The sequence below is a fragment of the Telopea speciosissima genome, chromosome 5 (assembly GCF_018873765.1).
Source record: "Telopea speciosissima isolate NSW1024214 ecotype Mountain lineage chromosome 5, Tspe_v1, whole genome shotgun sequence".
NCBI classification, from domain to species: Eukaryota; Viridiplantae; Streptophyta; class Magnoliopsida; order Proteales; family Proteaceae; genus Telopea; species Telopea speciosissima.
In genome coordinates this window covers 10,390,911-10,406,085 of record NC_057920.1, presented here as the reverse complement: position 1 = coordinate 10,406,085, position 15,175 = coordinate 10,390,911, and the positions used below count along the sequence as shown (strand labels likewise).

Genomic DNA, 15,175 nt, shown 5'->3' with positions numbered 1-15,175 from the left:
AACACCGGGGGAATTGATGCAGGTGAACTCCCATGGATCGACCCGAACCCATTTGAGAACCCAAACCAAGATGAACAGGGTCCCAACCTTGTTCTGGTTTAGTAGGATCATAGTTGTCACGGCGTCGCCATGGCGTCGCCGTGGCGTCCTGGCGCTGGAGAAGATGGCATATCGAGCTTCGACATGGCTTATGTATAAATATCGCCCGATATGGCGTCCATGGTGTCGCCATGGTGCCGCCATGGACGCCATACCACGATATATGGGCATATCGGTCGATATTTGTGTAAAAACTTAGGTTTTAATATTATTTTTTTTTAAAACCATTTAAAAGCTTAAATGCTTTTTCCTTGATTTGTATTGGTCACATTAACATACAAAATTAAAACCATTAAACATTAAACAGTACACTTTACTACTATACCCTAAATTCCTAATTGGAATTGGAATTGGAATTGGAATTTGGGAGATTTTAGAAATCACAAAGTGATTTGTCGAGACAGAGGAGAGACTTCGTGAGACAGAGACACGGAGACTGAGACTGAGACTGACGGAGTCAAGAAGACGAAGAAGAGAGAAGAAGAAGAAGAAGAACTGAAGCTGCAACTCTCGGCAAGTTCGAACCCCTCAGGCAACCTCCAGGTAAGTAATTTTTTATTTATTATTTATTTGGTTCTTCTTCTTCTTCTCCAATCTCCTCTGTCTTCTTCTTCTTCTTCTTCTTCTTCAGTTCTTCTTCTCACTTCTTCGTCTTCTTCAGTTCCGGCAACTCTCTCCGTCAGTTCTTCTTCTTCTTCTCACTTCTTCGTCTTCTTAACTTCTTCTTCTTGCCTTGCGATTGCGGCTTGCTTACGATCGCTGTTTTTTTTTTTTTTCATTTTTCTTCTTCTTGCCTTGCGATTGCAGGCTTGCACACAATCATGGACCTCTCGGTTTTTTGTTTCTTCTTCTTGCCTTGCAGTTGCAGGCTTGTACATAGACAGAGAAGGTGTTTTTTTTCCCTTCTTCTTGCCCTGCACACAGCCACACATATACAATTACACACACAGAGACAGGGAAAGAATAGAGAGACAGAAGGTGGGGGTAGGGATTTATTACGATTTGACAGAGTAGTTCTCTCTCTTTTTTTTTTTTTTTTTTTTTTTCCATTCTTCTTGCTTTGCATGCAGGCTTGCACATACTAATCTATGTTTTCATACTTTCATATACACTAATGGATATTACACTTTCATGAATTAAACCATAGTATATTAGTAGTACACTTTCATGTTGATTTTGATGTTATAGGATATATATTATATCATACTAAATGACATTAAAAATAGAGAAAATAAAAAATAAAACATGGTCGACATGCTCGCCATGGCAACACCATAGCGGGAGACATGTCGATATATCAACGTGACACCCCTCCACCGACTTGGATCGCCGTGACACTGTGACAACTATGAGTAGGATATTTAGGATTTATTTTATTTGGGAAAGATATGTAATCTTTTATTTTGGGTAGCTATTAGACATAAGGAAATTTCCAATTTGAGTTTTATTGAGTTTCTATTTTAGTTAGCAATTAGACATGTAGGGAAATTTCCAATTTGTCTTGATTTTTTTTTACGTTTTATAAATACATGTGTAACCAACGATTGAAGTAGATTGAAAAGATGAATTGAAATCAAGTTTGGTTATGCTTGCGTGGCGTGTAGTGTATGTGCATTCTTCTTCCCCCCCCCCCCCCCGCCCTTCCCTTCTCTTCTCTTCTTCTTATGCTTTCTTCTCTCCCCTTGTAATGTATGTAGAAGTTAAATTGGAGCATTAGAGTCAAACACATGCAAATCCATTGTCAATTAATACAATTCATTAGGGGCCTTTGAAGAAAATCGTTCACTCAATACCAATGAAGTACAAAGATTTTGTTAGCAATGAAAACCTAAAGTCAAGTCGTTCAGTGATGCAGTTTTTAAAGGCAAATACTACTTATACTCATGGAACTAAAACTCGCGTGTTGAGATCTCGCAAATATCTCGTTTTTTCAGGACCTTGAGATGAGATGGAGGTCAATATGATATTTTACCCCAACTCGAGCAAGATCTTGGTCGGGTCGAGATCTCGACCCAAACTCCTTTATATGAGTGCCAGATCTCGGTGGTTTTGCTCATCTTGATGGGAAATCTTGGTATACAGATACCTATCCATGCAAACCTTGGTATACAGACACTTATTTATGCTAGAAACCAGAACAAACACTTATTTATGCCTAATATCATTTAAGTAAAAGTTTACTTAAGTAATTATTCATAAATGAGCAAATATGCACGACCCCTATTTGAATCCAATAAAAATCGTTCAAAAATCAAATTGCAGAAGGAAAAAAGTCAACCCCCCAGTTCAAGAATAAAAACTAGATTTTCGGCTGTAGGTGCAATTTTCAAATTTCTAATGCTGGGGTTTTTTTCAAATCTAAAAATTTCATAAACCTTAATATGGTAAAACATTTCTAAAAACCCAAAGTGCGGTAAAATATTCATTTGTTTTGATGTCCAAAAAATTTTTTTCATTCAGACCGATTTTGACAACATTCGTGCACACCAAATTAAGTTTGACCGATGCATAACTCCTTCAATATAAATCAAATTCAAACAATCTTAGACTTGTTGGAAAGCTTTACTTAAATGATATTAGGCATAAATAAGTGTTTGTCTTGGTTTCTGGCATAAATGTTTGTCTTGGTTTCCCACCAAGTGAAACTCCTATTTGGACTTTGATTTTTCAAAAAGTGCCATTGTGTTTAAATGGCCCATAATAGGCTGTATACCAACTTTCATGACCAAACTAGGTCTAAAACCCACCAAAGCCAGCCATCGAGTTCCAAAAAAAAAAAAACCCCAACTCATGCAAGATCTCGACCCAACTTGCCTTTTGGCCAGGTTGAAACCTGTACTTGAGACGAGTTCTTGATCTATGCTTATCCTGCAGCCTTTATCTCCTCTAAAACAGATTCTGAAAAACAAGGAAAGAAGTACCCCGGCAATCCTAGAAAAGCGAAAAACATCAGAGCTCCTTCATTCACCAGCAATTACCATATCAATAATGGAAATAAATGTCCAGGGATAAGATAATTTAACATGAAATAGTCAAATCTACTCAACTAGAGAAGAACTTATCAACTACATCGAAGTAAAGATAATGAACGTATACTAGGCAGTTAAGTAGCCCAGTCGACATGGAAAATGTTAATTGACAAGTGTACACTAAATGCAAGAAGAAACATATATGCTTATAACTTGCTTCAGGTTCTGAAAATATACCGCATGTGTATTAGAAACTTAGTTCAATATCAAAACCCCAAGCCAAACAAATTCAAAATTGCTGGTAACCATCAATTATGTACACCACATATGCCAAAGAAGCAATTACCGGCACATGAAGACCATTTAGGAAATTGATGTAGAAACAGGCGACCTTAGAATTGAAAAGATTTACAGCACAACAAAGAACGAATTCAAGCAACATAAAAGTCAAGAAAATCAATCACCTAAAATTTGAACAGCCAGAATGATGAACAGAGCAGAAATCTTGTTTTAAGGTGAAATCAAAGTGATGATTCTAGCAAACCTCGATCCACTGAGTTTCAATCGAAGAGTGAGTTCCTCAAGGTTTGAACTTGAATAGAAGGATTTTTTGGTGTTTGATTTTTCTCATGACTTTGAATTTCCAATTTTTGGCAAAGTTGATCAGAGAAATAGAATTTATTTTTGTTTGGACAATACCTGGCTAAAGAGTAGTACGTTGGTTTTGGAAGTGTTTTACAATTGTAGTAGGTGGGAGGGTGTTTTGCCAGGGAAATATCAATTTAATGACAATTTTAGCCTTCTTAACAGCTGATTTCAAATTTCTTGGGCATAAATGGTATTATGCTGACGATGTTCCTGTAGCCAATTTCATAAAATAATTTGATGGTCCAACAATGGAAAAGTTCACAGAATTGACAGTCATCCAACTGAAAAGGTTCTGGTACTGGAGATTCCATAAGCTAGGCCCATAAAATGTTAGTTATACAACATAAACAACAAGTGTTTGTATGTGGACAGGTAACCAACTGTGCAATCTAATATCATTACTCTAGCAACCTACTTCTTCTGATTAAACAGAAAAAATTCATTACACCTACATAATGTATAACACCTTCAGCAAGTAGAGGAATGACCCTTATAGAAGAAGGAAACTTGTCGAGTAAATGCTATGTAAAGATTTCTGAACATTCACAGTAGAATCAAGATCACATCCAACAATGATACGTTAAGAGGAGGACATGAATAAACTGAAATTTCTTAGAGAAGACTCGCCTTGTTGTGGAGTTCCTCAAGGAGGACAACTTCATGTTCTTCAAAAGAAGGATGTTCTCAAATAGATGTCATGCTAAAGCATTAATCTGCGGAATATCAAAATATTAGGTTCACACATAAAGAATCTAAAGGCTTCTTAAAAGTTGTACCAATGTTAGAAGCATTTCCACACTCTATTATTATTTGACAGTAAAAGCTCTTCTGCTCGCTAATACACTTGATTAAATGAAAATCAACCAATATAAGATGACACAATAAATGAAGAAACATAATTTTGAATACCTCCAGCAAGAACACCCATTTTCCGCCGAAGTTGACATAAATGTGTCCTGTTTGAAAAGATTGGCAATCTTAGGCAGCATGTCACAGCAGATGTAATCACAACCTAGTGAATGACTATTGGCATTCTCCAAGTAGCATTTGAGATAGCCAAAATGCACATCAGCTGACTCAACCTGACTATAGATCCACAGGATTGTCAATTCATAACTAGTTCATCCCTGTTGAAGTAGCCCAAGTTATTTGAGTAATGACTCTCAGCATCAAATCCATGTAACTGGGCCACACATTTTAATCCTGAAAAGAGAATCAAAGTTTTGCCAGAATCATTTGAGGTCGGTTACAGTTTCTCTGATCCATCTCTCCAAATTATCCAGAGTTATTTCCTCCAAATAATGGAACTCCTAACCATTTTTTACCATAATATAGAAAGTATGTATGAGAACCAAAGTCAAAAAATTTCCTTTGCGGACACTTCATTTCCTGTGGACATGGCAAGCAACATGGTCCAAAAAATAAAATTGCAAGTCATGAATTATCAATTTAATCATTAGTAAGCCAAAGGCAATCTGAATCACCAAAGCTGCAAGAACAGGGAGATACTCGTTAGAAGTGTACAGCCGCAATGACAACTATCATCTGAACTTTGAAACTCACAAGTTGCCACCACATTGTGCCAATCCAACTGTTTATTGTAGTATGCTTACTTTGTACTTTTACGAACTACGGAACCGAAACACATAAGGGAAAAAAGAAGAATTGTTGAACAATCTGAAGTAATTTTGTATCAATTCTAAATGATAACAACATACATGATATGTAAAGAATTTAATATTAACCGTGCCAAAATTTCTCCAACATGAGGATCAACAAGTACACCACTGCTGCAGTTACTTGCCTTTTCAGGTGCTTTCTTCAACTCTTGGAGATTGTACAAATTGCAGAGGAAGCATTACATACTCCCATCAAACATGCCTCATCGTAGAAAATTTAAGCTGAAACAGCATTACTGTGCAATAAGTCATTGAATATCCACTGATTCAGAGGCAACTGCCATGACTTCAACTTCTCCCTCCGAGGATTCCAATCTAGATGATCTACACGTGAAATAGAAAACTGCACTCATCATATAATCAATAAGCACCACAAACGAATGCATCATCACCAGCAGAGGTCCTTCCCATATCCTGGAGGACCCATCTCCATAGCTCAGTGTCTTCACTCTATGTTCAAATAACCCCTCCACAAATGTCGTCCCCGCAGTCGATCCAAGAAATATCAGAAGACCAACCTGAGTCTGGCCCTGTATTAGAATGCTCGACCTAAGCAAAGCCTGTGGGCCCGATATGCCCTCCAAAACAGAGATCACAATTGCAAGATTACAGATGATAATAGCATTGGCAAAAACAACTGAGAATACTAATCCGATCATCACTGCAGGATATACAATCAGATCCGATGGGCAACCTACTAAAGAAAAAATATTACAGACAACAAGAAGCAGAACAAGAAACAGGGCAAGGCAGCCAACAATCACCATACAAGCCCATATATAAGTCGAAATGAGACGTTTCCAGATCTTGATAATGGTTGGGAAGAAATTCGACACTTCGAACCTCCTTCTGGAGTAAGTGCAGTCTACGGAGTACACAACAGCAGCTTTTGATAATAATGAAAATGTAATGTACATAGGGAAGTAGAAAGCAGCAGCAAGTGCCATCTCTGATAAACGTTGGCACCACTGTTTGGTATAAGGCTTCAAAGGCATTCCAGTAGACTGTGCCACTAAAAGAAGCCTAATAGTCAGTTTCTTTACGATTGACTGGTTAATCAAGACATGGGAGAGAAGTACAGCAGAAACTGGGCAAATAAGAACTGCTGCAATCAACATGAAAGCCGACGAATTGTACCGAAGGATTCTAACAGTTTCTCTCAAGATCTCCAGTGCATTCATAGAATGGAACCGTTGGTCGGAATCAAAGCTCCTACGGACACCAGAATCCGATGATTCCACCTCATGGTCCTGCGGATTTGACTCTTCAGAGACTCCATCGTTAGAGCAATCCAACTCGAATTTACGACAATATTCGGTAGAAACTTCCATGTCTCTCGACATCTTCACAGATTCGGCAATTCAGACAACACGTAGCATCAAATCCATTGTAATAAGCCCTGATCTACCATCCTTAATGGCATTAAGCAGGGCATGATCGACTGAACCGATAAAGGCGTTCGCCGAGATCTGAGGTTTACTAACTAGGGAAAATCTTATAGAAGGACAATGAGTTACGGGAAATCCCCTAATGATCCTTCTGTCATTCCCAAATTACCCTTTCAAATTATAAATTCTCAGTTTCATAGAGATTATTGCTCTGTGATTGTAGAAATGAAATGGCATAACATCAAAGACCAACTCTAGTGAATAGATCAGACATTGTTCAACCATCGAATCTTACTAAATTTTGACTCGTGCAATGGTAGGGGTGTTGACCATCAACACATGGCAAGTTGTTGATGCCCTACTCCTATTGTAGATAGGAAAGGTGTCAATTGGGACGATTCTCGGTGTTTGAGACGGATCCGTGTTGGTATCAATACCAACGGTGTCAATTGTACCATTATGTTTAGTCAACGAGACTAAACTTAGGTCTCAGTCTTGATTATTAATGGATCGAGATGGCACCAGCTCCTAACAGTTCTAGGCACTGTAGAAAATGGTGATGAACTTCAATGGTTCTATTATTAGTGTTGTGGATCTTTTCATTATCATATGAGCTAAGGTATTTCTAACTTTAGAAAACAACTTAGATTATGAAATCATGATGAATTTCATGGTTATACTTCTTCAAACTCCTTAAGATCACATGTAAGCTTCTCAAACTTACAACCAAGAATTAATGAAGACCCAATAAATAAATCCATGTATAGTTTAGTGTCATCATTAAACAAGTTTATAGAAACAGAACTACAGGTCCATCCATTGAAACCTCCCTTAGAGAAAATACTATCCAAATACATCAAACTACAAACATAAAACTTGAACACAAGAATATGAAATATACCCTTTGAAAGAGTACTAGAGGTTCTGGTTCCATCCATTACCTAATTTGTTTTTTTCAGTACTACTAATACTGTTGGGAATCCCATCCTAGAAATATTCCATTCTATTTATTATTTGATACCAAAATCAGATATCAATATCTTCTTGTTTATTAATGGGACAGTTTGATACCAGGTTGTTAGTGGAATGGTTCCTCTTTTGGTACCAAATTGACACGCTTAATATTAGGGATCAATTTTTCTTCATCCATGGTGAAGAAGGAATCCCTTCTCCATTGCCATTGCTCATCTGATTGTGTTAGAGAGGGAAGTTACAATTGTAGGGTGAGAGTTAATGAGGTCATACGACTTAAATCAAATGGTCAAATCACTACTAGAGATTGGAGAAGGGATTCTTCCATCTCCCTAGGTGAAGGAAAACTTTTGCTTAAAAATAATGAAATGGTATAGATTATGATGAGTTTTTCTTCACCCACAGTGTAGATCATCAATGGCCATCATTGGGCTTGGATGGGCAACAGAGACAGTGGAGGGCATTTTGGACATCCAACAAATTAGCGGGGGAAGGGGGAATAAGAATGACCCTAGATTCATGGGTGTTTTCTTCTCCCACCGTGAATGAAAACTCACTTGTCCTCACATTCTTTGGTTTTTTAATCACCGATGTACACCACTCAACACATTATTCGTCTTTTAATCCCCGACATACACCACTTACTAATTTATTTATTTTAAAGAATCAAAGCCATCCTAAAGACTAAAGCCCAGCCCAATCTAGGTCAACAGGGCCAGCTGGGTTCAGCTGAGCCCAACAAGGCTGGCCTGGACTGAGATATCCTAGCCCAACCTAAGGCTAGGCTGGGCCCGGGCAGAGTTAAAGAGAGCTTTTTAGCCCAGCCCATTAACACCCTTGCTTAAACTATGGTTAACTTAAGCCAAGGGTGTTTATTGAGATGCCTGGAGGTAATGGTCTGAATGATTGACAAACGGAAAACTAACCCATTTGTTTAATTATCAGGTTTAACTCTCGATTTGGATTTGATAAAATATGTTTAATATCTCTCTTGGAAAATTCCCATTTGTCAACTTATCACAAATTAGATCCTTAAAAGGGTTTTATCTTAAAAATTCAGTTCGGGGGGTGACCAAGAGATCAATGATTTAAAAAACCTAAGTGTAATTTAAATTGGCTTGAATTGAGCTAGGGATTTTTTTTTATTTTTATAGATAGGTACCTATACTATGGAGGTAGGGGGAGGGTCCTGATAGGGGGGGTTCTTACGCTCGACACTACTACCAACTGCGCTAGGCAGTTGTTCTCAATTGAACGAAGGATTTTAAAACTTTGAATGAGGTTAGACCAGATTTTAATGTTTGAGCCTGATCCAACTCTCCTACAAAGCAACTACTGCAACAATGGTCCAATAGATGGAATGCACCTCCAAAATCTTGAGCAAATTGTAGGTGTGGGAGCCTCCAAAAAATTTGAATCCCTAAAACACCTAGCCTTTAAAACCTGAATACAAAGAGAAAGAAGGATTTTTCAACATATTCCATTATAACTTGAGCAACAATGCTACAATATTACATTCCTCACTTTTAGTTGGCAAACAACACAAAGTATGAGTAAATCACACCAATGGTTTTTAAAACCTAATAATTCCATTAGTGCTATAACAAAATTTCTTGAGTTAAAATGATATTGGCGAAAATTTATCTATCTTTGACAAAAGTAATGCGCAGAGGTGAAATGAATCTATAGAGGGGCCTTAATTATTTGCTAAGGTTTTGGATATTATTTTGTAAACTACACTACAAAGGCTAATGGGTCTATAAAGATCTATTTTATTGGCACTTGGTTGCTTTTAATCAATGTAGTATTAATCTTAGGGGGAAAGGATGTCGTAAGCGGAAAATATCTAATATTGACTTAGAGATATCTTGATGAACTAGGTTTCAACATTTTCAGTAAAAATATACTTGAAAACCATCAGGTCCTGGAGCTTTATAGGGTCGCATACAAAAAACTACTTCTTTAATTTCCTCAATGAAAAGAGGTTAATGACCACAACATTTTGCTTGGGGGTTAAAGCATTAAAAAAGAGACCCTCTAGACATGATGGTTCTATAGGATTGGATGAAGTAAAACATTACTAATGCAAAGAATTTTGTTATTTATTTGTCCACACTTTGTTAAAGAGTGGAAATAACTAGTATTCTATCCCAAGAGATATACTTGTGCCTAGATTTTTGCTTCAAAAAAGGGTTTACTGTTGTAAAGAATTTTTAAGATGAATTTCCAAATTTGAAAAGAAGGTAAGAATAATTGGTGAAGGCTCCAGAGATTGAGCCTCTTGCAACTGGGTAAGGAGGGACAACTTCATACCATGGATGTTACCAAAAACCTCTCTATTCCACCTCTTAATAAGAAACCAACTTAAGCCATTTAGTTTTTGAACAATTTCATATGATGGCTATAAGTAGGTGTATTGCTTGGCTGTGCAAAACGACTCCGCTCACTCATTCACTTATAAAATGAGAAAAGATATTAACAACATTAGGCTAGCCAAGTCTAAACTTGGCTAAGAAAAGGTCCACGCCAAGTTAGACCTAACGTTTAGGGTCCCTAAACTACGACAACATTTGGTATAACTTTCATTTTTTATAGAATGAAATATGAAATGTACTAAAAAGGGAGCGGAGACTATGGATGAGAGGATATATTTAGTCATAGACTATTGTGAGGTGCATGGACATACATGGGAGGGTATAGCTATGGATGAGAAGATATATTGAATTTCTTTATAAAATTTGATATGTACCAATCCATGTCATTTCTTAAACATCCAATACTAAATTCAGAGTTGTCACATTCAATACTATATATGTTGCACCTTTAATCTTGTATTTTTAAAGGCTAAAATATTTTAAGAAATTAGCCTTCTCTACTAATTTTCTTTTACTTTACTTTGACAAGTAGTAATAAACCATTTTTTATTTTTTTTTTTGGGTAGAAATAATCCATTTATTTTTACCTTGGAACATGAGAATGGGAGGGCGAAGCCTATTTTTCCAATTAAATTTGAGTATCATTTGACCTACCATATGCTAGATATGTCATTAAATTGAAATTGATCTTTCAAATTCATTATTGTTAATTATGACAAATAATTGAATATTTCTATATTAGGAGAAAGAATGTTGCCGGGCTGCATAGCTTACGCTAGCAACTCCCTTTACCTTTCTCTCTCCTTCTTTTTATAAAATGATATATCTACTCTCTATTGTGGGAGGAGAGAGATAGACACATGGAGACACTAACGTACTTCCTTTGGGGGAAGGGTGTGGACACTAATTTCGGGTTTGAATTTGTTTGTTAGGAGTTTGAGGAAATGTATTCCAAGTCAAAAGTTCCACCTAATTCTAGACCATTGTGGTCTAAATTGGTAGTAGGGGATTTTCTTGGCTATTGCTTCAAAAGAGCATTGATGTCTAATCTTTCCCTTCTAATGAAACCATCTACCCATGTATATATAGTCATTCATTCCCTTTGGTGTGATTGGAAATTGACAAAACTCTTTTAGTTAATGTACTTAACTACTTATGATGCTAAAATAAATCTTTACCTGCTTACCATGTATTATTGCTTATGTGATTACTTGATCATGAATTACAAGGTTGAAATACCCACGTTTTCCTGTGGATAAAGTTTTTCACCTTAGATGAAGAGAGAATCTCTTTACCATTGGTGAGGTGAGATGATGTTATGATTGAACTATTGGTTCATCATTAACTCTCACTCACTGTTGTGCTAACCATTATTACACCAAGCCAAGTAAAACCCTTTTTTTTTAAATATATTTTTTTTCCTTGTGTTAACAAATTCGGGTTAGGGTTTTACTTCGTTAGAAAACAAATACGTAACATGAGGATCCCGATTACGTGAGATTACAAGTCTAATGCAAAAGCTTTCGATCAAAACACATTCTCGAATGATTCCATGGGAATCTCATCAGGTTTCCTTCAACAGGAACTCCTCACTCTAAATCCAAGAACCATGATGAATGTCATCGGAGATACTCGCACACTTAAGAGGGAAATAGAGAGCAGACAAAAAGAGAGAGATCGAGAGAGAGTCACACAAAGAGAACCAATCGCATGTCTCTCTCTGGGAGTCTCTGGCCTGGCTACACACAAAGCCTAATTGGTGGGTCGCATTGTGATTCCCCTGTTTGGACACGCATTTTGGGTTAATCCCAATTTTGTACCATCCTGGGAAGCATTTCATAAAATGCATCATTCATTTTAAGGGGAAAAAAAAAAAGGTCAGAGTTGGGGTTAAGGATGTCAAAGTTCAGCATGAATAAGTCGAACCACCCGAACCGATTGGTTCAGCACATGTCAAACCAAACCCATACCGGTTTGCTTTTGGGCTAGATTTTTATAGAACCAGTAGAAACCAAACCAAATTGGATTGATCGAAGCTGAAAACCCAACTAAATCTTATGAAAAATCGAGACCGGATTGATATTATCCTCATAAGAAACTGAAAAACAGAAAAACAAAAAAAAAACTAGAATTTTCCATTAATTTCTTTATGTATACATGTAAACTCGAAAACCAAACTGGACCGAACATGATAGTGTTCTGATCACAAAACCAATAACAAAAAACCGATAAGAAACCATACTAAATCACACTAAAACCAAAAACTTCCTTTAAGACTTAGTCCAATAACTGAACAAAACTGATTCAATCCGATTGAAACCAAATCAAACCAAACAATTGACACCCTTAGTTGAGATAGTTTGGAATTTCTTATATGAACCAAAGATGTCTTAGTTTTATGGTAGAGAAATATTGGGATAAATCAATTAAGCTTATCACAACAACACTTATTTCAACCAAACACCCCCCCCCCCTTTGGTGCTGGGACTGCTGTCCAGTACACTTGAAGGCCATGGCAATGGGTGGGTGGAGCAACTGTAACTTGCGACCCATTTGAGACACTACTTTAATGGTGCGGGCCTGCATATCATCTAACTTTTGTGCTTTCCCTTTTCCTTTTTTTTGGGTTTTGCTTTTGGTAAGTAAGAGATGGGGCAATGTTCTAGTCTCTGTAAGTCTTTCCATGGGCCACAGGCATGACCGCATGAGCCATGACTCACAAGGGAGTATCATTAGTAGCTTCAATTATTCACACTCACATGGGTCAAGAAACTATGATTATGCAAAAGAAGTTTTGCTGGTTTAGTTCTATGCTTCATTGCTTCCATCCTCTCTATTATTTATGTTTCTATGTGAATTCGTGTCACCCTTTCTTTCTATTATTCACATACACATCCTTCCATCCACTTTAAAACGGCAACTTGTAATATTTCTTTTTCTCTATTCCAGCTCTTGGAGAGTTTAATTACATTGTGATGAGCTTCTATTTTGACCTATGGTTTTATTTTCTTTTATAAAAAGGGTTTCCTACGATACGAGAGTGGATAAGCCACACCAATGGTAAGAATTCGATTTGTTTCATTGGTAGAGGGATAGAGGAGAGAGAGTTTCAAGGAGAAAAGAGACTCTGAAAGAGTTTGGCATCGTGGGAATACTTTTTCCTTTCTTTTAATAGAGATAATGATTCTACCAAAAAAAAAAAAACAAAAACAGTAGAGAATAATGATTAAAATTTTAAATTTGATGGATAGTCATGGTCTCTCACTGGTCAATGAGAGCACAGGCAGGGGAATCAACATGGGTGGGTTTTTTTTTTGGTATTTCATAGGGGCTGAAGCTGTCATTTTGATCCTCTGTGTTTGGGCACAGACGTCACACAACCTGACAGAGATCTTTTTTCCTAATACTAATAAGAAAAAAACCAATAAACCCTCACTAACTACTCGTTAATCACACTCTCTATTCCTAACCGTTTAATTTTCTACAACAAATCATAGTCTGTCTACTTAATATGAGACAAAACCAACCTTATATAACAACACAAACCATACAAAATCATCTGTACTCATGCATCACACTCTCTCTTAGATTTGCTAAAGTAGATATCCATTGATTTAACAACTGTACATACAAAAACAATCTATTAAATCGTGAGCCATTAAGTTGAGATAAGCCACAAAATTTAACGTATAGGCTTTTAATTTTTTTTTAATCTATTTAATAGTTAGATTGATCACATTTCTACTCAGGGATACCTTCTTAATTATGCTTGTGCAAAGAAACTTTTATCTTCTCTCTCTCTTTTAAAGGGAATTTTTTTTTATTGGGAGTGTATGAACAACACCTCTATTGGTGTAATTAAACTTTGACACATTTTTTAAATTGCCCCTTGTCTTATTCCCAAAGTTCTTTTAAAGATGAGAGTGTAAAAAAGTTTTCAAAAATGATTTGAAAATGACATATCATTAAGTCATTGTCATATATATTTTTCGAGTATACATATGAAATAATACTATTACTCTCGTTGAAAAAAAAAATGTATTTTATATTATAAAGGTAAAAAAAGTAAGGTTACAAATTATTTGACAATTTAATGGATACAATAAAAAAACCATTTTTTTCTATTAGAGTCGTGTTTCTTGAAGGCAATAGCCTAGGAACAACCGATTTTTCCATGTAGGAGATTTAGATGGAGCTAAAATTTTGTGAATATGTAGATCCAAGGTTTCTTACTCATCTGTCAAGTTCCAAAACAACCAAAATTAACTACTTAACAAAACAAAGCATTAAAACTTTCTCCAAAGTTCAAGGACCGAGTTTTCCTTCAGCCGCGGTGAATGAATTCTCATTCACCGCAGCAGATTTAGATGTGTGTGGGGAGTATTGGGAGGGAATTTTAAGGGAACATTCTAAAACCCAATAGGGGTTTGTGAACCCTAGGATGGTGTGGAGAATCCTCCAGTCTGGTGGAGAAAAACTTTCTCCTGCAAATACTATAAAAAATGTGCATCGACTATTGATAGGATTTGTGGACATATATAGAAGGGTATATGACCATTTTCTGTAAAGAGGGGGGACAAAGAGCAGGATCTAATTCCAAAAAAAATTTGGATCTAAACTTCGACATGTGACCAGTCTACATAATTCTATACATATCCAATGACTAGAATTACCATATCACTCCTACAACTTGACTGAATGAGGTGTCTGTCTAGCTTTCAGAGATTTTATATTTCAATGGCTGTCTACAAATTTTTTTATGGTACTAGGAAAGGGTAGGGGGACTGGTGAGGTTGGTTGAGTCTCAACTACTCCAATATTGGTGCCTTTATGTAAATTTTGGGATAGTTTTAAACTTCTTATAGGGCAATAGCTTAGGACAATTCATCACTTTCATCAATACTAGAGGGCCTAAACAATAAATAATGTTCTTTATTAAGTAAAGTTTGGAGTGGGTGCCTTAGAAAGGTCCTATCTACTCAACATACCTCTTTGTTCATACACTAAAGTACACCTATCAATTCTGTCCAACCTTAACAACTCTT

General features: G+C 36.5%; 1 protein-coding gene and 1 long non-coding RNA gene across 2 annotated transcripts; both read right to left on the bottom strand.

Moving 5' to 3' along the window:
• Nucleotides 1-3,933: 3,933 nt before the first annotated feature.
• LOC122662657 lies at nucleotides 3,934-5,322 on the bottom strand. Its single transcript, XR_006333067.1, has 2 exons — nucleotides 4,626-5,322; nucleotides 3,934-4,429 (listed from the first exon to the last, which is right to left on the bottom strand). It is a non-coding gene; the product is annotated as an uncharacterized LOC122662657 (long non-coding RNA).
• Nucleotides 5,323-5,603: 281 nt separating this feature from the next.
• LOC122662656 lies at nucleotides 5,604-6,814 on the bottom strand. Its single transcript, XM_043858359.1, has one exon. It carries the CDS (start codon nucleotides 6,736-6,738, stop codon nucleotides 5,644-5,646), a length of 1,095 nt encoding a protein of 364 aa, XP_043714294.1. The 5' UTR covers nucleotides 6,739-6,814; the 3' UTR covers nucleotides 5,604-5,643.
• Between the last annotated feature and the right edge of the window lie 8,361 nt (nucleotides 6,815-15,175).

Coding starts and splice junctions, on each gene's coding strand:
- LOC122662656 (XM_043858359.1), bottom strand. CDS start 6,738: ATGTCGAGAGACATGGAAGTTTCTACCGAATATTGTCGTAAATTCGAG.